Source organism: Saccoglossus kowalevskii, chromosome 7, assembly GCF_978046115.1.
Source record: "Saccoglossus kowalevskii chromosome 7, keSacKowa6.1, whole genome shotgun sequence".
Taxonomy (NCBI): Eukaryota; Metazoa; Hemichordata; class Enteropneusta; family Harrimaniidae; genus Saccoglossus; species Saccoglossus kowalevskii.
The window spans coordinates 15,096,575-15,120,647 of record NC_140647.1 but is presented as its reverse complement, the minus strand read 5'-3'; the positions used below and the strand labels follow the sequence as shown (position 1 = coordinate 15,120,647).

The 24,073-nt window shown below is 33.1% G+C and overlaps 2 protein-coding genes across 2 annotated transcripts; both read right to left on the bottom strand.

Moving 5' to 3' along the window:
* Nucleotides 1-4,236: 4,236 nt before the first annotated feature.
* Nucleotides 4,237-18,616, bottom strand: LOC146740468 (uncharacterized). The gene is made up of 22 exons (XM_085501155.1): nucleotides 18,108-18,616; nucleotides 17,320-17,516; nucleotides 16,927-17,068; nucleotides 16,019-16,714; nucleotides 15,539-15,597; nucleotides 14,846-15,043; nucleotides 13,606-13,650; nucleotides 13,348-13,431; nucleotides 12,655-12,720; nucleotides 11,754-11,851; nucleotides 11,421-11,544; nucleotides 11,132-11,251; nucleotides 10,797-10,864; nucleotides 10,159-10,198; nucleotides 9,510-9,600; nucleotides 9,014-9,074; nucleotides 8,665-8,716; nucleotides 7,932-8,029; nucleotides 6,218-6,353; nucleotides 6,017-6,093; nucleotides 5,112-5,168; nucleotides 4,237-4,689 (listed from the first exon to the last, which is right to left on the bottom strand). The coding sequence occupies exons 4-22, from the start codon at nucleotides 16,650-16,652 to the stop codon at nucleotides 4,545-4,547; spliced, it is 2,253 nt and encodes a 750-aa protein (XP_085357281.1). The 5' UTR covers nucleotides 16,653-16,714; nucleotides 16,927-17,068; nucleotides 17,320-17,516; nucleotides 18,108-18,616; the 3' UTR covers nucleotides 4,237-4,544.
* Nucleotides 18,617-20,303: 1,687 nt separating this feature from the next.
* LOC146740467 (uncharacterized) lies at nucleotides 20,304-22,283 on the bottom strand. Its single transcript, XM_085501573.1, has 3 exons — nucleotides 22,280-22,283; nucleotides 21,975-22,121; nucleotides 20,304-21,760 (listed from the first exon to the last, which is right to left on the bottom strand). Exons 1-3 carry the CDS (start codon nucleotides 22,281-22,283, stop codon nucleotides 20,304-20,306), a joined length of 1,608 nt encoding a protein of 535 aa, XP_085357699.1.
* Nucleotides 22,284-24,073: the final 1,790 nt, after the last annotated feature.

Sequence of the window (24,073 nt, the reverse complement as noted above, 5' to 3'; positions counted from 1 at the left end):
TCCCAGGTTCTATTTTTAAGCTATGATTACTCATGGGAAACTTACTAGCCTGGGGGCTTTCTACATTTTCAATTGTAGTGAGATATTTATGCAAGTTTAGATTGTAAATTCCAGCCACGTGTATTAATATAGATGCGATTGTTATAGAAAATCAGATTTTTTTCAGCCCCTGTGTATTTGCAATACCGGTATGGTACAGGCGATTGTGTTTGAACGATAGTAATGTCCAATAACATTTTCAAATTTGCTCACTGCGCTCGTTGATTGGCTGGTTAAATTCAATCCAATGGGTGTGGTGTCCCTAGTATCTCTGCGGACAAAGTGAGCACACCCGGATTCATACACCTGTGTGTACTAGGTAATCAGCATGCTAGTTTTGTGACGACAACAACAATTAACATGCGAAAAATAGGATTATACGTTGTCTTTTTCAGTTGAGAAACAATTACCGTAGCGGTAATTTTTAGTCAATCAGCATAATATAGCCATTGACTATAGAGCTGGTTATTTATGATGCAATATTAGTTCTGTAATTAGACCATTATAACATGTTTGGAAAGTAATTTCAAACATTGAAATATTATCTTGATCCTATGATTACTTGTACTGGGTTCCCTTGGTTTTCTCAGCGACATTGAATAACCCACGTTTGAACTATAGGGGTGTCGTAGAGTTGCAGCCAATATTCGACGCTACTTACGAACAATTCAACATATTTGTAACATTCTTTGCCGTGGCAAAATGGCAATAGCTCCAGCCAATATTCAATGCTACTTCCGAATATACTTATAACATCTTTTGCCGTGGCAAAGTGGCGTCAGTGAAGTGAAGTCAGGTGAAGTACAGTAGAATCCAACATCCAGGAGACGGGTTATGCGCACGCCACTTTGGGTCGTATCTGTGAGCTCTCAAATAGGACCTCACGAATACGACCTACTTTACATATTACCCATATTGCATTATACAACATGGCCGACAGGTTAGTTGTGCTTGTTATTTTCTTCCCGTTACATACACGATGTGTTGTTTACTAGTAATCGCACGTTTTCCTAAACAGTATGTGAACCTTTGTCGCGTCGTCAGACAGAAATTCACTTTTTAACACATGAATTTTGCGTTTTTTTTCAATTTAGCCGAGTCGATTTATCACGGTGGAGCAACAAATTGATTTCTGTCCCTTCCAGGGGTAAAACAAAGATGTAACCTAGGCCCAACATTTTTCAATTTTTTTTATTTTAAAATGATCCTTCAGACATTTCTTTCTAAACACTGATGTGACCCTCACTGGGGGCACACCAATTAAGAGTCCTCTGTAGATCTTTGGCGGTAATAATATTTATCGGTCAGGGATTGAAATGGAAATTTTCTCCTGCATGCATAGTGTGCATGTTGAATTTGAAATTTACCTGCACTAACTTGTTGTGAAATGCACCACTTTTAAATAAAATTGACGGGTTCTCGATTGATGCGATTGTGAAAGAATTTGATTTTTTCTAGTTGTCTCACAATCTTTGTTGAACTTAATTTAGACTTCGTGAATATAATGAGAAAATGTTGTGTTAATTTCTACATGCACAGCGTGCACATTATATTTTGAGTTTCCTTGCACTAGCTAATAATCGATGTGCACCAGGGTATTTCGATCCCTGTCGGTACCGGTCATTGCATTGATTGGTACCCTATTTGACCGCATTCAATCACAGAGCCTGGCGATTTTTTAGTGTCGATACGTGGGCAGTACTTACTGTAAAACATGTCTTTTTCGCTAGCATGTTATTTCAGCTAATTTTGCTAATCTGTAATTTCGCTAATTCAAGATGTCAAGAATTTAAAATAGAGTATATTCTCACAATGAAATTGTTTACACTTTAGCTAAATTAAGATTCAGTTAATTCATGCATTGAGTCAAAATCGCTAATATGATGTGCAGCTATTTAAACTTGTTTTACAATATTTACCGGGATTATAGTCGAACTCAGCCAACACATCTGCTTCACTGATATATTTTTGATTAACTCCCATGACTGTTTTGTTCTTGAATTCAGTAAAATAGTTTTGTACAGTAGTTTATTTCATCGTAATAAAACACTTAGTATAGATAAATTATTCGTTACCCTTGCCGCCATGTATCGTTCATTATTTAATTTTACCGTGATATAGGGCTGTCTGTACTATGAAATCAACAACTCTCCCAGACTATTAACTCCGAAGTTCTACTGCTGGCTGAATTCAAATCTGGCAGTTTGGCAGTCATCTGTCCCAGTATATATATAATGTAGGCTAATTGTCCAGAAATAAGACGGATTTTTGGGGTTTCAGACCGTGGATAATTGAATTTTATGACATATGCTTGCTTTACATTACCAAACTGTTTTAATTTTATAATTTTGATTATTTGAGCAAGGGTAAAATCCTATACCAGGACATAGTCGGTCTGTCCCATAGACGTCCATGTATTGAGACGAATAGATGGTCAAGCCCCTATACATTCAATTCAATGACCTGATACGTGAATATGTCATGTATTGCATATCATTGCAAGCCTCTTTTGTAAAATTAGATTTTTATTTTTATCCAACGAAACACAACTACCCTTTTGCTGAGGGCAAACCTTGTTCATAATTTGGATTTTCCTGCGACATTTGTTTGGGCAGCTTGATATTGTGTAATAATGAAAGACACATTCATGGTAGAAACATTCATTTGAGATGTTACTTGACTTTTTTTTACAATCAGTTTTCAACTTCACCTGCCAACAATTGTATGTTAGTGGTCACTCACTTTTTGGGATACTTATTGTGCACAGGTGTGCAGTATAATGTCGCCAGAAGACTTAGTTGTTCGGTAAAATTTTGCAACAGAAATGATGATACAGAAATGATATTGGATTGATCTTTAAATATTCTATGAATTCCTGGACAATAAAATCACGATTCCCATAATAATTTTACACACATGTATAACTATATGTTTTTATAGTATTCAGTGAATGGCACTTGCATGGCTTCCCCTTTTGTCTGATGTTTGGTAGTGCACTTTCACTTCAGCGAAAGACGAAAACAGTTGACTGCTACAACTCAGAAACTTTGTTCAAATTTACTTAAAGATGATTCTTTTTTTTTTTTAAATGTCTATTTTAGGGCAACCAAAACCAGAGAACATAATTGTGTCGGCATTTCACAGGCACTTTTAAAACAAAACTTCCTACTTCTATAATTTTTTTTAAACAGTATCATCTTGTTATAGAAGTGGCTCTTTGTATAAGGAGCTGCATACATTTAATATTTGTGAACTTAACATGTTCCTGTTTTTGCATGTATGCTTCTTATTGCCTCAATGATACTATAGCCAAAGTATCGGTCCTATTTGGCATATTTTACCACAGCTTGCTTTTGTTAACCCTCACGTTCCAAATGATGATCAATTTACAGTATTTGTAATGTGATAAATTATGTATGTAGGTGTTGTTTATTATAATAAATAAAATTGTGGCTAATATTCAACTTTCATCAAATGAACATGTACATGAATTGGATTTAATTTTTAGCTGTTTTGGGTGGCTTATAGACTGGATGAACTTTTATGAAGTCTATGATTCCCTTTCTCAAACCAGTGAATTTATAACCTGATGAAAATCTGCTGAAATTAGACCAAGTAAATATTCTACTTTTTTTTTTTAATTATAGAGCGCCCTCTGGCGGTTGCTCTGAGAAAGTAATAAAATAATTTGAACTGATTAAAGTTGAAGATTGTATAGCAATTGGTTATGTTTTCTAGAAGCTAAAGAAAGAATGATGCTAGATATTTTGACCTAACTTCACTACCTGCAAGTTAGGTACATGATTACAGTTGTGTGGATGGTACTGTTTTCAAAACTTAATGGTCAAGCACCACAATTCATAGCTGCAATGTTGCAGGCTCACATCAGATTCAAATTTTATTGTTTTTGGTCTTGTTAGATAATGTGTGGTGATAGGGTGTAAGAGTGGTTTCAATGGTGACGTGATATACATGTTGATCACTGCAGTTCAACACTATTATGTTGACTGGAAACAAATCCTTGTTAACACATGCAGAAGCCAACTTGTTTCTTTTGAACATAAAATAGGACTTTATACCCTGGTACTCTAAGTCGATAAAACTGTGTCTGTTTTTAACTAACAGTTGTTTCTTAAAAGTGAGGTATTAAATTAGAACATGACAACATTTGGTAAAAAACATTTAAAACAAAAGTCCTTTTTTTTTAAAAACAAAAGTCATGTTTATTAATCCTATAGAGTTATGTGTTAAGGATTTGCTATCAAAAGAGACAAACAAAAATCACATGTGCAATTCATAAAAATAGACTTAAAAAGGCAATCAAGTTGTGAATATGCATGTGAATCTGGGAAACTAAGTTTAATTGCACAGGATCTGAAATTGGAATAGTATCCTACTATTCTATCATCTTAGCCTGAATCATAAACGGAGAGAGCAGTTGTGACAATTCAGGTAATGAACAAATCTTGATGTTTATGTAGAATAGTAATTGAACAAATAAGGCATTAGTTTTCAACATCAATAAACTCTTCCTGTTCAGTACCATCCACTGTTGTCATCTTCATCTTGCTTCTCAATTTCATGCCCAATAATACAAAACAAGTTTTCTGAATAACTTGGAAATAATATTCTTTTCTAACATGTTGCTTCCTATGTGAAGAATTGTAAAATAAATGAATTACATTTAACGTAAATTTTACCGTAGTTTATAATAAAATGTTGAGATGGTGATGATCTAATTATTCACCATATTCCTCTATATTACTCACAGGATACACTGTGCAACTTTGTCTGCTATACAACTATTGTAATTTTGAGGTTATTAGTGGCAATAAATTTTCTTGGAAGTCACTGCAAATTTAAATGGCAAATGACAGTTTTTGGAAAATTATCATTACTTAAAATGCTCAATGAAATTAATGCTCACTGGCTCCGGAAATTTGGGAAATTTAATTGATCATAATGCATATAAGACCAAAGAAGGACTCCTGCAGGTTATGGATGTGTACTTTATTGTAGTTGTTTTATAATTCACATACCATGTCATATATATAAAATTTTTGCTTACTTACTCCATTAATGACTTGCTAATAATCTCAATTGTATTTGGTATCTGGTATTCAGTTTCCCTGAAGTCAAAGTAAGAGTAAATATCAACACTTAATTACTGATTGTTCTTGCTTACCACATGAGTTATTTTGAACACATGAATTGTTTATTAGTCCTCATTTGGGATTTATTGATTGACCTCTATGTGTACATGTGTACATATATCTGTCCATTTAACTGAAGCTGTATTTGGACATGTCTTGGCTGAACACACCTTCACATAAACATCATACACTTTGATTCTAGATGGCTGAATGAAAGTCATTTAAATGTTAACAATTCTTAAAAATCTTGCTGTTCTGCAATTTCAAAACTACTATAAAATTTGTATTTGTATTTCTATTAAAATGGTACAATGCAACAGAGGGGATGCGGTTTCTATTAGAACATCTACACAAATTAGAAATTGTGATTTTTTCGTTCTCAATTGTTCAAAAAAAATGCGGCTTCTAATACAGGGTAGATCTTCGTCGTACATGAATGGATTTTGAGTATACTTTTTACATACATTGGAAATTATAGAACTTTGTACATGGTTTTGTGTTTTTAGACCGGTTTTAAAATGGCTGACTGGTGACAATTTTGTTTTAATTTACTTCTGACATGCCTTGATCATTCATTTTTAAACTTTATAGATATCATACAACATGTCATACATATGCTGTTGTACAGCCATGTCTCAAAGCATCAAATCAAATACATTATACACCATGTCATTTGTTCAAAAGGACTGGCTCATTTCAAATTTATTCACTATTGAACCAACAGGGACTTTTTTATTCATTATTATTATACATCTACATGTAGCACCAGATCTTTACATATGAAAATTTACAGTGTGCATTTTTCATTTGCTGCTTAAACCTACCATGCTTGGCAAACTTGTTGTGGTTTTTTGCGTGATGTAAATGAATCCATGACCTTTTTCAGAACGAAGTTCTGTATCTGTAATTTAACAGAATCGTTAGTATATGCATGTAAATTGTAGTAGATAGTGATTGACAAACAATACACTACAGTGTGTGATAAAACATTAACTCACAAATTACAACTAGCTTTAACTACTTACCTCATCTGGTATTCTTCGAAGTACAGTTTCATACTGGCTCTCTACATTCTTGTCCTTTTTGCAATCTTTTATGTTTGGTTGAGTAAAATATTTACATGGGAATTGGTGGTGCCATAGAGCCTGGAGTGGTGTAGTCCTGTAAGTGTAATTGTTATTTTAATTAATGCAATGATCTGCATCTCTTTGAATGATGTTTATCCATGATGAGGCTCATACTGTGTCAAATTAAGGTCACATTGTCAGTGCATGACAGGTGTTTTTACATGAGAATCAGCAGAAATACTAATACTAGTATTTGTAGCAATATATTTTTGAGTTTTTATAGTCAATGCTCAAGGTGATTAATTGTTATCTAGTCTTAAATTCTCATATCTTCATATCTATCAACCTTTTTTAGCTCCGCTGTTGACTTTGTCGAGCACAGTTTATCATATAAGTGATTGTCCGTCGTCGTCTGGCGTCCGTCGTCCATGTCAATGTTTTACTTTTTCAACTTCTTCTTGAAAAGCCTGAATGCTTTGATACTTTGTGTATATGTACTTTGGGTAGACCTCTCTCAGATTTGTTCATTTTGTAATGATATCATTAATTCTCTAATTTTGGTGAATATTTTTGTCATTTTTGGTAAAAAGTGTTATTTTCAACTTCTTGTTAAAAACCGCAAGTCCAATTGCTTTGATATTACATATATAGATACTACATGTGGACCACTCTCAGATTTGTTCATTTTGTAATGATATCTTTAATTCTCTAATTTTGGTGATTATTTTTGTCATTTTTGGTAAAAAGTGATATTTTCTACTCCTTGTTAAAAACGACAAGTTCAATTTCTTTGATATTACATATATAGATACTACACGTGGACCACTCTCAAATTTGTTCATTTCATGATGATATCTTTAATTTTCTAATTTTGGTGAATATTTTTGTCATTTTTGGTAAAAAGTGATATTTTCAACTTCTTGTTAAAAACCGCAAGTCCAATTGCTTTGATATTACATATATAGGTATACTACATGTGGACCTCTCTCAGATTTGTTCATTTTGTAATTATATCTTTAATTCTCTAATTTTGGTGAATATTTTTGTCATTTTTGGTAAAAAGTGATATTTTCTTCTTGTTAAAAACCACAATCATTTATGGTGAAAAATGATATTTTTGAATTCTTGTTGAAAACAGCAAGTCCCATTGCATTAATACTATGTACAATGTTCATTTTCTAATGATATCTACTGTTCTTTAATTGAAATGTGCATTGCTAACAGCGGAGCTATCTCGGCCGAAAGGCTACTTGTTTACATATACACTAGAATAGAAACTAGATTTTCCTGTCACAGATTACCTTTGTTGCAATTAGAATTTAAAAGCCTGGCGATCATCTTGTGATTCACATGACATAATAAATGAATGATATCTACATAAAAATATTGCATACCCTTCTCTCATAAATCCTTAGTATAATTTAATGATGCTTCTACTATCAAATTCTCTAACCAGATCCTTGCATTGTATTCAACATAGGGAAGGGCATCAATTATCCAATCCTTATACACAATGTTAGCTAATATCAAAGTCATGTACAAATTAATATGTTAATATGTCAAATTTTATTGAGTCCAAAAACATACTGAAGCGCCATCTGACCACTGAGTGTACATTGTAATGTATTCATATTAAATTGTTATGTGATATAACAACACAGAACATTCTTACCTTGATGATGGGTTATCATGTATATTTGGATTGTCTAGGACTACTTCCTTCATAACATTAATGCACTCATTGATTGTGTCAATCTTGTGAAATCCAATCTGGAAAAGAATGTGGTAAACATTAATTAGGGAGAAGGCAAAATTAATTAATTTTATGCCAACTTGTTAAACTGTACTATCTTTAGGGCTAGGATGTCTTAGACAAAATAAGAGTTACAAAAAGGAGGTTAATCAATGCACCAAAATGTTCACTACATTCACCTGGTTTGAATGAAATTTGACAATGCATTATGGAAATCCAGTTCTTCATTGGCAAAAACATTGAATTTTTTGCATTTTAACTTTAAAATAGCCATTATTTGGCCATTTTTTCTCAACTAGTTGATCTCTGTATGAGTTTGCAATCATTGATCACACAATTGGTATGCTGGAAGCAGGAAGGTCTCAGAATGTCATCACATAGTGTTTTGAAGCATGGTACAGTCTTTGTGAACTAGACTTTTTTGTCAAAGCAAGTAATCATTCTGGGACCAACCACAATATACGGTTGCATGTGACGTCAAGACAACATAATTAGTCTCTATGAACCCTATGACTTGAGCCGGCTCGAGCCAGCAAAAATAAACCCTTGCGGTTGAACCCCGATTCTTCAGATGTGTTCTACATAATACTAGTATAATATAATTCTAATGGTGCAAACACAGTTGTATGTTATGATGGATTTGTGTACTTACCTGATTCATGTCCCATTCTTCAATCAGATTTTCTTTTAAGCACATTGGGTAACTAAAAACAGAAGTGTATTTTATATATCATTATAAGAAAAATAAAAATTTTGACTTCGTCTCCCTTATGTAGAGTAAATAATGGTACAATGCAACTTAATACATAAATGCTCTGGTACAATTCACAGATCTGATTAGTTGTTGGTTAAAATCCATGCATATTAATTGCATAATTTATGTGCTTACAAATTTCATACTGTACTAATAATAATAAGCATACTAATTAACTGTCTTTTATACTGTTCATATTGATTTGTACAACTTGTTGTATATTTCATTGAGTTTACATAAAATTTACCTTTCTTCTGTTTCTTCCATTTTCACATTCAATGTCTTGTTCACCTTTTCATAGTGTTTTTCTATATTACAATGGGTAGAAAATATGATTAGTTATACAAAACAGATTCTGTTGAACAAATGTACCAACAGGTACATGTAAATTGTTAAACGTTGTTAAATCTGCAGACACTGGCAATTATACCTGAACCATATCTTTAAAGTCATGTTGTCTGCAACATTTTTGAAAGCCTTTCAAATTTCTAGTATTGGAACACCAAAAACAAAAATAAAAAAGCATGGTTTTAATCCTTGCCAATGTTATTTTGAAGCCATGTAAAAATACAAAATTAGTTGATCTCTGTAGTGATACTAAGTGAATTTTGTTTTATGCTGAAACCACTGAATAGACATAATGTGGTGTGGGGCAAAATACTTTGCTTGAGTGAGTACACCTTGTAATCTGCAAACATTTTGCCATGTTTGTGCAATCTGTATTTGTATTGTTTTTAACTTACCAGTGGTTTCCTTTTTCTTCCTACAAAGTGTGATACATTTTGTAGTTGACGCAGACCTCTTACACATTCGGTGTTCTTCAAGTATTGAGTCCTGTAATTTAAAATAAAATAAATATGTTAGTTTCAAAACTATGTGATACCGGTATACTATTTTGAACATGAAAGGGTGCAGCCTCCTTTCAAAATGCTGGATTCAGGGCTACTTGAACATTTGACTTGTAAAATAGTCTTCCTGCAATCCCTCTCCTTTGGAAAACTTGAGAACAAAATAGATGCAGCCCTCTTATTTTCTGGTTGCTGGGGGAAGTCTATCACTTTAGTGATTGTGATAAATTTTTGACCATATTCTAGCTAATACTAGTAGTGACTATTGACATAAAATAAACAAATCTCATAGCAGTCCACCCAAATATCAAAGCAATCAGTGGTTTCCAAAAACTTTAAAATAATATTTGTGACCAAAAATTACAAAATTATTTAAGATATCATCAACAAATACAGTCTCAAGAATTTATACACGTATACTTTCAAGGATTATAGTATTCTGACCGAACTTGTACTGGTTATCAGGCAGATATTTTGTTATCCCTGTTAATAGTAAGAATTAGTAATAACAGCACAATGATCGACAAATGTTAACTCCACTTACCAATGTGTGATTTATTTTTCTTTTCTTTGTAACTTCTTGTCTACGTAAAATTAAAGATACACTGTAAAACCATGCTCTCATCCCAAATTGTGTTGGCAAATGCATAACAACAAATGAATTTTTTTTAAAACATCATTAAAGTTAGTTTTTTTCGAAAGGAAAATATGCTGCTGACAATATTACATTATTTTAAGCAGTCATTGGAAGTCTTTGCAGTCAGTGTATTTGTGTACTAATGTAAATATGTATGTGTGCCTTTTGCATGAATATCTGAAGAACCATGCCACATTTCAGTGAAATTTGGCATACAGTCGCTCTGTGATAATGCACAGACCTATTTAGTTTTAGGTTTAATTCAATGCAAATTCTCTAATTTCAATAGAACAATGTACTGTTACTTGGAAGCCCTGGGATAATGCACAGACCTATTTAGTTTTAGGTTTAATTCAATGCAAATTCTCTAATTTCAATGGAACAATGTACTGTTACTTGGAAGCCCTGGAATAATGCACAGTTTTTCGTTAAAATCTGTGCGTATTTCATAAAATTTGCCAATTTTCAGCTGGTTCCACAAAAATCCCTCAATAACAAAACTTGATATTTAAATAGCATGTTTTTAATATGTATAAAATTTATACCTGTTTGATTCTGGAAATACTTGTGGAAGATCCTCATCACTGCTTGTATCATTGTCAATCAGTATCTCCTGAAAAAAAGTTCAATCAATATGTATTTCAGATTATATTTTGTTTAGTAGATCTCTCTGTCGTTAGTTATTACCGAATTGCATACGTTTACGAACAATGTTTATAATAACAATTTTGAAAAATTAAAATAATTCCAATTTAGTTACACTGTGTATTTGATAAACAACTTATAGCGAAAATATACCTGCCACATTATTTCACAAACTTGTGACAATATTCAACAGTGTTCAGTAAATGGGCAACTACTTTTGTGTCTGTCTACTAACCTTTTGTTTCATATTTTCATAAAACTCTAAAAGTTGAAGTGCAATCTTCATTCTCATGATGTTGCTGCTGTCAAATGTCATTGAATCCATGGCTTGTCCAGTAGTAATACACTTTGCAAACTGAAAATTAGAATTGCATGCACAATTTTGAGTACAAGGCTAAAGTAATATATATGGTCAAGGAATTGTGAAACACTTTCAAAAATGAAATCAGACATCATGTCCAATATATTGTTATTAATATTTTTTCTCTGTAGTATATATAAATGTATTGATGTCTGTTACTTACCAAACAAATGTATGCACCACAGCTGGATCCATCATTTTGTACTGGATGCCATTCTTCATAGGCATTCCAATTAAAATCAGGTACAGCTTCATTCAGCTTCTTTGAACGAATCTCAAAATATTTACTAAAGCGACACAATAAAATCACATGAAAGTTATTAATATATATTAACATTATGCAGGGTTTCAGTTGTCTCAAAATCAGTTTAGGACATTTTGTCAGACTTGAAAATGAGTGTCTTGATTATTTGGCATGTTTTGAGTTTAAAAACAGTAAATAATTAAATAAAATTAAGGACATTTTGAAAAACTGAACACCATATAAATTACTTACTGCATTAATTTTCCATGTTCTACTTGTTGTTTATTCCCTTTATCTACATGGTGTAATGGATCAAAGTATTTGATTTCTCGTGTTATGAAGTCCATAATCTGTAAATTCAAACGTGTTAAATTACTCATTCAAGCGAAATTCATGTTATATAAAATGTTATTCTAGATATTAATATGTAATAGTATGTGAATGATTTTGTTTCGAACCAAGGAGCTGGATCCAAAATCAGCATTCCATTAAAAATAACTAGTATCAATTCCAAATTTAAATCAATAGATATCTTAAATCACATCATAGTTTAACTGATAACTTCACGTATGATTTCCTTCTTCAATTCACCGTGGAGACACATCAGTATATGGCACCTCTGTGTTTGATTTTGTCAACCTAAATACATGTTTATAGTGAGAGTTCTGCCAATTTATAATGACGACGTGACACCCTAAAAAATTAACCTTAGCTGGCCAAGATTTGATGTACATAATTTAATTTTTCTGATCTTGTTCGTGTTTTTCAGATGGACTTTTTTGATTTTATGAATGTTGTGCCATTGCTGATCGCAATCAAACTTTATAAGCAGGTTATATAACATTAATGTCATTTGTTTAATGGTCTGATTCAATATGGGTGACTCAATTTAGATTTGTTTGCTATTTTACAACAGCTGTGTCATGTCAATTTTGGGCATTGTTAATACATGTGCTTCATCAAGTTTGTTTCCTTGTGAAAGCATGCAATAGAGGCCTTCAAGTGGCGTTATACAACCATTCCACATTTACCTTGATAACCATCACGATTTTAATGTAACCATTAGGGTTTGTATACTGAGTATTGCTGAAATTTAGAAGTGAGAACACTTGCTATTTAAACATTTCAATTTTTACAGTGTTTATTTACTTACAAGTAGAGTCCAGTGATTGTTGTCATTAATAGGTAGAAAAAGAAATTTCACCTTATTGAAATCAACCTGCCAAGAAAAAGTTTAAACACTTGTATTAGTATTCTCAGAACAGTGCTCACAGAGAGGAAATTAAAATTGTAATTATCACATTTATGCACTCACATGAAAATAAATAACAAGCATGTACAAAATATTAATACAACTGAATAAATAAATTTAAAACTGCCGATGCCAGTTTACTGTAAATCACCTCTCAACACTTCTCAACTTGTCATTCTTCAAACTTTCCCATACATCAGCCAATGTTTTGATTCAAAATGCAAAATGTTAAAATTCGGTTGTTTAACTTGTGATACAGGTACTGTTGTACTGGTATACATTGTGTTAGTAAAATTTGATTTATTTCATTTTACTAAATAGTTTTCTGTATGATGTCTGAAGTGCTCAAAATAAAATGAAAGACTTTTCATGTATGTACACATACCTTTGGCAACATTAAATACATGCTATCAATTGCTAGGTTATAAGTGGGTTGCTTAATACCGATGACAAATTACAGTTGCCTTAATTCAGAAATTACCCTTTGTCATGGTTACTTGTTATATAGGTCAATTACATGACCTATATAATCCTACTTAATCATGTGTAATTTTCTACATTAAATGCTTTTTTGTATAAACTAAATTAACAAACCTTTTTATTCAGGTTTCGTTCTATACAACCTATGTCATCATTTGATAACAGTTGATACAATGATGGATCAAAACATACCATGTGCTGAAAATATGAATAAGTGGGAATCATTATTTCTACAATAGGTTATATTTACAATAGTATGCCAGTGACAACATGTTAAATATGTGAGAAAAGGAATTATTTAATGTTGTCCTTTTTAGATTCAAAACAGGTGCATGTATATCAATATCACATGTGTAAATTATCATGACTTGCCTGATGTGCTTCTGTTATCAAAATGTCTATATAAGCCATTATTATCTATTATAAAAAGAAATATATCAAGTTCAACATATCTTAAACCACAATTATGACATCATAGTATTTTATTGAGCAGTGTTTATTTCCCAGAATAGATGAAACTCTTGATTATCTAATAATCTTCTCAAAATCCCGAGTTCGGGGATTCAGACAATATGCTTTACCTTGTTGAAAAGTTGTTGAGGCAGACCAGGATTATTTTACCATGATCAAAGTGAAGAAGTGAATCTTCCTGTTCTCTTTTAAGTTTACTCATGGCCTGACTGGTTTTCAAACCTTGTGACTTCATTCATATCAATCCAATTGTCAAGTGGTCACTCTGCTCACTAAGCTATGCAGTAGTTTGTTGACAGTTCCTTTATCCTAATGGTTTTTGCTCAACTAAAATGATTTTAATCACATAGTGCCATGCGTTTGTGCAATGCTGAATGCATTTTCAAACGATGGCCTGAGGGACTGTTATAGACCTCTACACAGTCATTCAACACTGTAGGGAAGTTCTCCTGTAGTACATTGAGGTGATTGACAGATAGAATATAATCATTAAATTACTAACTAAATCGCAAGTTACAGAAGAAAACGCAGTATTTTATCACAACTTTCTTTTGACCACATCTTTGTTGTACATCCCAACTGGAATGACTTGGACTGCCCCTTGAAGTAAAAAAATGGAACCTGACCAATTTCTGGAGATGGATTGTCAGACAGTGAACACATGCATGACAATTCAAATCCCATAAATTCACCTTTCCATGCAGATGAGCTCTGCCCATATGCAAATATTACTATGTCATCCAGATGCATGCATAATAAATAGAATTTTGCAAACACTTTACTTGAAATCATTTTAGTTGACACAAATTTAGGCCTGACAGACTGTCAACAGTCTGGCAACTCATGATGATATATGTTCATACAAGTCTATTTGTCGTTTATGATTATTATTGTTCATCTACACTAAAATAGTTTCAATACAAACGCATGCAGCAACCACCTGGACACAAACTTTGCTGTAATAATCATTATCTGTTTGATTTAGCATTGATTGGATTGTGGTCAAGATGCTCAAGTCAGATAACCACTGCCCTGGTGTTTCTGGCTTGATATTTGTAGTTTGTGTTTATCCATTATATATTTACATATTATCAGAAACAGGCAAGGAATTTGAATACATGTACTCCCCATTTGTACTTACCTGTGTGCAAAAATGACCTGTTGCCCACTGATCCTCTTTGAGTACATCTTTAGCAGTTATATCAGCAAGTTTCTTCTCTTCTGATGAAAATGGCCCACCATCAATAGTTTTAAACATCCATCGACTTATTTTATATGTTTGTGTCCCAGCCACTATATCATTGTTTAGCCATAACTCAATTTCCCACAGTTTGTGTACCTGCAATTTAAAATTTATTCTTGAATGATTGTAACTATTTTGCTCAATTGCTAAGCAAGAAATTACCCGTTTGATTAACTATTAGGTGGTTGTAACTCATAATTGTTGAGAGAATAATATTATATAAGCTTGGTTTGTTAAACTACTAAGAAAGTTGTACCACTTTTGGTCTTGTGAATCATTATTGCGCCATTCCTATATTTCAGTAGACCCAATTTTGTCTTCATGTAGATTGTATACCATCACATTCTATTCATATGCAGAGCATAAATAGTTTTTGTATATGTATAACTATAAACCATCATTGTATGTACACAACCATGTCATTCCTTTAACAGTAAATGACAAAGTGTAAATAATAAACCTACCTACTGTTTTTTCTTCTGTGTGGTTTTTTTAATACAAACAAGACGTTTCTGAATCGTCCAATGTTTCTTGGTATAATTTTAACACTTTAACTAAATTTTTAATTAAATCATCAAAAATTCTACATACCTGATCTTCACGGGCATCTGTTCTACATGTTTGTTCATTTTGAGAGTTACCTGAAAACGCTGTTAGTCATAAAAAAAATTGGTAAATAGTTTGATCAACTCTGAATTCAAAATTGTATGTATAGTTGCTCAATTTTGTGACTAAGAATCAACCCATTTAGTTTGGATTGGATTGGCAGATGAATTTAATATTGTATCTTTCTGTGATGGTGGATGGGATAAATTATTTTATTATTTATGGCATGCTTTAACCAATTTCATTCACATCCATATGATTTGCTACTGAATTAATTTATTTTGCAATTTGTAGACTCTTGCTGGTTTTAATTTCATGTGTCATTTATAAACAATTATGGTACACTTCCTTGTACACTATTTGAGTGCAAATAATGACTGTTATTGATAATGATAGTTGATACATTCCCACTGTGCAACAGTTAAGTGGTTCTAGCTGGCACTCGTGACATTGATGTTCACTTACCACTGAACTCTGATTGAGATTGTGTAAAAGGTAATCCCAACTTGACCCTTCCAAGATCGTCTGTGGTGATCTCTGTCTCTCTGCATTGTTTTTTCATGCCCGCTATCACTGATGAATTCCTTGTTGAATTCCTAATTTCATTAATTAGGCGCTGTAAAAATACATGAGTGGTACTGCTCATGCTGTTCATAAAGTAGCTATTGCGACCAATGTCTCTGAAAAGTTGTTCAGCAGTCTGCGAATTAACTACCCCCTTCAATTCAGGCACATTACCAATTCTTCGCAGCACTTCTTTTTCATTTTTTGTATTGGCCTCGTGGAATCTGTCAAACATTGCATACCGTGTACCTACTCCAGTTATTGGATGAAGTGTATTATCCATCAATGTTTGACAGTCAAAACCACTACAAAAAACATCCTTCACCCATGGAAAATGAACTACCATTTTTTTATCGAGTCCCAATTTAATGTTTTCCTCTGTTGCTTCAGCGACTCTACCTTGATGTGGATGAAACATCTGTGGTTCCCGGTTATTGCCATGTGCAGCAATGAGATGAGCCATATCAACAATGCAAACAGTTGGCTGATGCTTGAAAGACAGTAGAATGTCCACATAGTCTCTTGGGCCTTCCATTCTTAGTGGGCATTTTATTGCATATACTATCCCGTGTGGACAGGTTGCTGCAAGAACACCTCCTAAGCAAGGAGAAAAACAAATTCTTGATTGTTTGTGTACAGATGAGTTCAGTATTCAACTTAAGCAAGTTTATAGGTCAAGAAATACATTTACATTGGAGCATATTCTGAGGTGAAGAATACCTGGGTTACCAAACACCACATTATTTGTATGTTATTGGTTACATATTATTCTTAGGTAATTCTGTTAAGTAGTGTTTTGTTTTGCTTACCTGATGCACCCCATATTTGAGCGAAGATCTTGTCATATTTGTGTCGTGTTTTTAATAAATGCTGTATTCTGAGAACACAGTCAGATTTACTGCCTTTGTCTGACACCTTGAGTGTTTTGCAGAGTGAACGAAGAGTTTCTTTCTTTAATGAAGCAGATAATGGCACTGATTTATTGAAGACAACAAATACATGCATAATTTCTCAAATAATGTGAATGCAAGTTATGGGGTACTACACGAAATTAATATTATTTGCATATTATGATTTCTTAAATTGCTAATGTTCTTCATTGTGTGGCCAAATAAATGGGTTTACCGAATAATATAACAAAATTGTCTGGGCTTGACTAAGTTGTTTAATTGGTTTTTAATACTTTGATTTGTTTTCTCTACCTCAGAATGGTGTAATAGTTCAGTTAATCTCTCTTCCTCAATTACTTCACCGTCTAGTACTTCTTGCCCATTATCTGTTTCACGGTGACACTTTCTGTGTTCTGTGTTAAAAACTATGTTGTTTTTTCTTGTATTCTTACCAATCCATGGTGCCCAGTAAGTATACGATGGTTTAACACTGTACTGGTTCTGCCTGCCTGTTGTAAAATGAAATAATTAAGATATTTAATTATACCTGATGTGTGGTCAAGTTAGGAATGAATACATCTATGCCAAACTGTGTTAGTGATCAGGAGGACATAACACACATATCATCGACCTAACTGACAGATTGAAGATTGAGGGCAAAATACTGTAAACCATTAAAACTGTCTATTAGAATTGTTAACATTTTCAGATTTTGTGAATCTCAACTGACAAATATTTTCAATTCTCTATTTTTGGCGAATATATTTGTCATTTTTGTTATTTCCAACAAGTTCTTGAAAACTACCAGCTTAATTGCTTTGATACTTGGTTATCAAATTGAGCTGGTAGTGTTGAAGAAAAAGTCTTATGGATGTGCGTTGTTCGACTTGACTACCACAATGTTCTTTTAGGACAGCAGAGCTATTTCACTGCCAGGTTGCTTGTCTACAGCAGAGTGTTAAAAGGGTTGATGAAGTGGACAGCATGAAACATTGTGATGTGAATGAGATGAATCAAGGTTTGATTATATAATAATTGGTTGCAAAATCTTTAGTATTATATTGATTAGAAACTTGTCTTGTAGTTTATTCTTTACACACCTGTGCTGTATGCTCTTGCAATTATCTCTTTTGTCACTTGCTTCCAGAATTCTTCTGCATCTACAGTATCATGCTGATCAGAATTAGCTGGAACCTCTAGTTCACTTACTAATAAGTATTAAAAAAATTTCAATAAATTTGGCATAATGTTGACACTGATTTATATTGGCCCACTGGATTATCATATTCTCTTGTTAACTCGGTTGTAGACAAAAATGACAGAGAAGAGCTGTTCATATGGGTTTTGATTGTCTGTCGTTCGTCAACAGTTGCATTTTCAACTTGAAAACTACTAGCGTGGATACTTGGTACGTAGGTGGACCTTTGTCAGATCTGTTTTAGTGAATATTTTTGTCATTGTTGGTTCAACTTCCAGGCCCATTATATTTGTAACAAGATGATAACAATTGTTATTGCCATAGCAACAACCAAATAAACTGCCATGGTCGTGATATGGCAAGAACACTAACAACTATAGTCATAGTCATACAGAACATTATCCCCTTTGTTTTGAGGAAGACACTTAGCAGAGTTAGCTGAGCTAACCTCAAACATTAGGTCACTTGTTCCTGTAAAGCACCATCTCTCCATGTGACAAGACATGAATAGTCAATTATAAACTTGCCATTCAATTGGAAAGCCACTTTTCTATTTAAATCCAGTGTCAGGATTGGTGGATGATATCCACATTGAACGCAGTTGTAGTTATAGGAGTGGTCATTCAGTGCCTCAAAATGACAATATCCATTTAATATATCACTTTCTGGTAACTTCTCCTTCCAAGTGCCTTCAAATGCTTTTGTTACACGACCAATAGCTGAGTGAGACTGAAAGATGCATTGAAACAATATTCTGTGAAAAATTAGCAACTTTGTTTAGTGTTGGATAATGCAACTACAGATGATATATGTAGCACAACTGCCCTCTTGGTGGTATAAAAACACATTTTTTTATATTGTATGGTATATATAATACGGTATATAATATACAGCTACAATGTTTTAATAAATTGTGATGCAAATTGTAATAATTTGTTGAACATAATTTTTAATTGAAATACTGATCTCAGTAATTTGCTTAAAATAATTTGACTAATTTATTACAAATTGATCAGGTCTATTTTTCTGAAAATCTTGTAATACAATTTGTGTCGTTATTACAAAATGCTCCTTTACAAATGGGACTGTCCTTTATTATATCAATACTTTGACAGTGTTGTTTTATTGCTATTCCTAAATATTATATATTGTAAGTCAAACTTGTTCACTTTCCAACAGTTTCATGCATTCTTTTTGAACTATACATTAATTCCAAACTCAGACAAGCAACATCTTATAATTTTATTGTGCAAATGTGAATTACATGAGCTTGTGCAGTGATAATGGATTTGACTAATATTTTTGTTTAGAATGAGACTAATATCAAATGTACCGGTAGTATATACATAGTACAAACATGCCTTTTGTTTTAATTGTGTAACATGCATAATATCTCATTATGCTTCCATAGTGAGCAATTTTTGTACTTACCATTAAATTGTTTCTTAGAAAAATACACATTTGCAGTGATAATAGTATATTATCATTAAAGTTGTGGATTCCATCTGCATATTCTTGATATCTATAAAACACACCACATTTTGGGCACTTCTTACAACATGTTTGGACACCTACATGTGATATGGTAAAAGTAAAGCCAACATTCTTAAAATTTCGTGTGAAATACTTGATCATCTGAATATTCACATAGTTAAATATTTTACATACTGTTAAATCTGCATTAGAAGCTGCATCCCTAATAAAAGTCACATCCATTCTTGAGAACCCAAAATTCCCCAATTATCATATGTGCAGATGCTTTAATAATAGAAGCTATTCTGTTGTATTGTACCATTTTAATAGAAGCACTGCTTCTAATACAGATTTTACAGGCCTTATGAATCTCAATCTCAAATTGAAACTTTGATATTCCTCTTTCAGATGACATGATATCTGGACATAACTTTTTTCTGCAATCAGATCTCCAGCTGCAATTAATTTTTAAACAGGTAAAATTACGTGTTGACTATATTCACAACAAGTGTGGTTTCTGAACAAGACATAAGAGACTTGTGCAACAAAAGATTTTATCATTTGTTCATCTGACTGAATGAATATTCCACAGCCAAGTGATGAAAGGCAAGTTGGTTCACACCAATTAGACATCTGTATGAATATTGTGGTGAATCAAATTCATCAAATTCTGTCCTTTTTGGATAACTTTATACATACCTGAAACTATACCATTCATTGTTATAATCTTGGCTTTGTTGGATATAACCATAGGTGATGTAAGTGGTTCATCACATATGTGGCACATGGTTTCAGTTGGAATTAAACATTTCTTTTGTGAAACATCTTGATTTATCATATCTTGTGGTAATTGTGCAGGTATCAGTTTGGCTGTTAGTTGATAATCAATCATAATATCCAACAGTTCATCTGATGGTGGATACATGCATCTATTTTCTGCTTGTTCATTGTTTTGTGTTGTTGTGACATGCATGTCATCATCTGATTCTGTCATAGTTTGCAGTCTATTTGGGTATTCTTGAAACACAAACAGTCTTGCAAGCATTTTATGACAGCATCCTTTCCCAGCTGAACAAGGGCATCGAAACTTGTTGGCCATCTGGTCAAAGGTTACAACTACCCTTTGAAAATAGCTGTACCAATTTTTTTCTCCAGTAAACACGGAGAAATACAAATTTCTCTTCTTCACATCACAATCTGAAAACATTGGGTGAACTAGGTCAACTTCTTGTTCAGTAGCAAGTTGTTGCATTTTTTGACATGCTTCTTTTCTTTCTGTGGATATAATTTTTACATTTGTTGCCTCATTATATGTAGTTTCCTGTATCTGTGGTGGGGCCTGATATGAGGCTGAATACAGGACACTTTGGACATGAACACATTCATATGAGGGAAAATCACCACGTGAGGCTGCCTGCAATGTCGCTCTGCAGGATGGATTTTCACATTCAACATTTTGTGGAAATCCAGCAACTTTCTTCTGAATGTGAAGTGGATAGCCAGTTCCTTGCATTACCTTTGATACCATGTAAATACCATTTTTTTTATCAACACAAACTGATTTGTGATGTCTCTCTTGACGCACAGTTAGTCTCTTGCTATGCATCTCCCTTGAATGCCGAGAAAGGTGTTTTTTCTGCATTATGCGAGAACACACTTTACATTTGACAGTCTGTTGGAATTTTGTTTTGTTTTTCTTGACTCTAATTCTCTGGTTATCATGACCATCATCCTCTTTTCCTGTGTCCTGGTCACTTCCATTTTTTATTCTTGGACCAGTGAACTCTGCCTTGGCACTTGGACCAGAGGGCTCTGCTTTGGCACTTGGACCAGTGGACTCTGCTTTGGCACTTGTTCCAGTGGACTCTGCTTTGGCACTTGGACCAGTGGACTCTGCCTTGGCACTTGGACCAGTGGACTCTGCCTTGGCACTTGGACCAGTGGACTCTGCTTTGGCACTTGTTCCAGAGGGCTCTGCTTTGGCACTTGGACCAGTGGACTCTGCCTTGGCACTTGGACCAGTGGACTCTGCCTTGGCACTTGGACCAGTGGACTCTGCCTTGGCACTTGGACCAGTGGACTCTGCCTTGGCACTTGGACCAGTGTACTCTGTTATGACAAGATGAAATTCAGTTTAGCGGTATCTGTCAATTGTTGCTATGTATTTTTTGTCAGGTAATTAGTAACAGTCACTGGAATCTAAAATTATGGTCAAATTCATGAAAATACTGTCTTAAAACATTTATTGGTACATCATATATAAATAGGGAATACTGCAGAATATCATGCTTCTTACCATCCCCAACATTTCTTGCATGTTTTTTCTTCAGGTGGTTAATTAAATCATCTCGCCTTCTGATTGATTTTTTGCAGAAGGCACAATGAAAATGAACTTTGCAAATTCCATTATGACAGTTTTTGTTGCACTTCAACATATGAAACCCTGTGGGAAAAAAATACGTGTCATCTGTATTTGCTTTCAAGATTGCATTGAAACATTCGAGTAATAGGTGGTTAACACTTATGACTTGTGAAGATTGATATGTATTACAATACAAGACCAATCATGATGTGTATGACTAGTCACCAAGATGTGCTTACTCATTCCAGACACCTGGTACCATTGCTGAGATGTTAGTGGTTCATGGTGGTCAGTTCTCTATTTTGTTAACAGTGATCTATGTATCATGGACCTAGTAACATTTTGTGACACTATTTATTCTTTTATATTTTTTAGAACAAGCTGTATGGAAACCAACATATCTGCATTGTATACTGGATATAATGGAAATTAATGAAGGCTAAACTAGAATGATCAACATTGAATTGATAGAATATTTTAATTTATAATGAATGTATTCCTTTGATAATCATATTCAGATGTGTTCATTTGTTACCAATTTTTTAATTGTTTCTTTATACAATTCTTTATTCTCCTTAGTGTTTAATTTTGCTTGTTTTTCACTGTAATTTATTAGAAATCCTAAAATTATATTTGCTCATTCAATAATACTTTATTTTAATAACAAAGACCAATCAATATATCAAGTCAAAGGCTTATCCTGCACTTGCCTAGAATAAACAAGTTTAAACTTCACATGTACTTCATGTTCCAACTCTTCTGGGAGATTATAAATGCTCGTTTGAGTAAAATTTGTTTGAATAAAGAAAAAGAAAATACCTTTGAATTCTATATGATGTTTCCAGTGTCTCGTCTTCATGTGAGTGATAAACTTCGTCTTATATTTAGGCTCAAATTCAAGGCATAGTTGACAGTCCACTTTACCATTTATATTCAGTGATTGGAATCTTGAATTCCATGTATTTTCATCACAATCAAATATACCAATACTCTCTGAGATTAAAACAATAAGTGACAGTTACCATTATGACAAACTCAAATTACACGAGATAAGACAGTGGACTTTTGAAAAGATAAGGTTCAAAATTGTTTTTAATAAACATAAAAATATTTGTATTCCATTTTTCTAACAAATTTAACATATTGCCCACTGAAAGCATTCTTAAATATACTGAATGAATGAAGGAAAACTGCATCAGATAATGTGTTAAACTTCCAAGAGCATTCTCTAAATTTATAATGTGTAACAATACCAAGATCTGTTTGATTGTAAAGTATGACTCGCTGTCAGTAAGTTGGAAGATGCTGCCCTAATCCCTGTTTGAATTCACTAATTTTCAGATTATATATGACATGAAACATTATAAGTCTATTAGAAGTCGTATTTTTATATGATGGGCAGATGAATAATTATTAGACCATAGATACTGAAATGACGGAATAAAAACATGTTTTGGCACATTTTTTACCAAATAATACTGTAGAATACTTTATTTTCACTTGGAATTTATTTTCGCTGAAGGGCTGCTTCAGTGAAAATAAAATCCAGCGAATATACATTTTTTTCTGTGTCTCACATTCAACTCATCAAAAATCAGTGAAAATAAATTCCATGCAAAAATGCTTTTTCAGCGAAAATTAATTCCAACTAAAATAAAGTATTTCACAGTAATATATGCAATGTATGAATGAAACCAGGTAAAGGCAGGACTCTGAGAGAACATAATTGTTTTACTCTTCTGTGCAAAGTGTCAAAACTATGACAGTACTACACTCTCAAAGATATGTAATGGTACTTAGATAGCATATTAGCATTGTTTTCTTTATGGGGTTGTCAATCATTTTTGGCATCAGAATTAGACAATTATATTTTCCCAACCAAAATCATGGCATGTATATTTTTCTTGCTTAATTTTTGCTTTCTATTGCTACACTATTTCGAAACTTTTATGCATGTAGTTCATGTCATATTCTATAAGGGACCATGAGATTAATGCTATTATTCTAAAAGGGACCTTGGAGTTAATATAGAA

What these genes read in the sequence shown, in the direction of transcription:
- LOC146740467 (XM_085501573.1), bottom strand. An exon ending in TGCAAGAAATGTTGGGGATG is followed by an intron (nt 21,761 to 21,974) that starts GTAAGAAGCATG and finishes GTGCCAAGGCAG; the next exon opens with AGTCCACTGGTCCAAGTGCC.
- LOC146740468 (XM_085501155.1), bottom strand. Translation starts at nt 16,652, where the DNA reads ATGGAAGGCCCAAGAGACTATGTGGACATTCTACTGTCTTTCAAGCAT. An exon ending in TGATAACAGAAGCACATCAG is followed by an intron (nt 13,432 to 13,605) that starts GCAAGTCATGAT and finishes TCATATTTTCAG; the next exon opens with CACATGGTATGTTTTGATCC. An exon ending in ATGAAAATATGAAACAAAAG is followed by an intron (nt 10,865 to 11,131) that starts GTTAGTAGACAG and finishes ACTTTTTTTCAG; the next exon opens with GAGATACTGATTGACAATGA.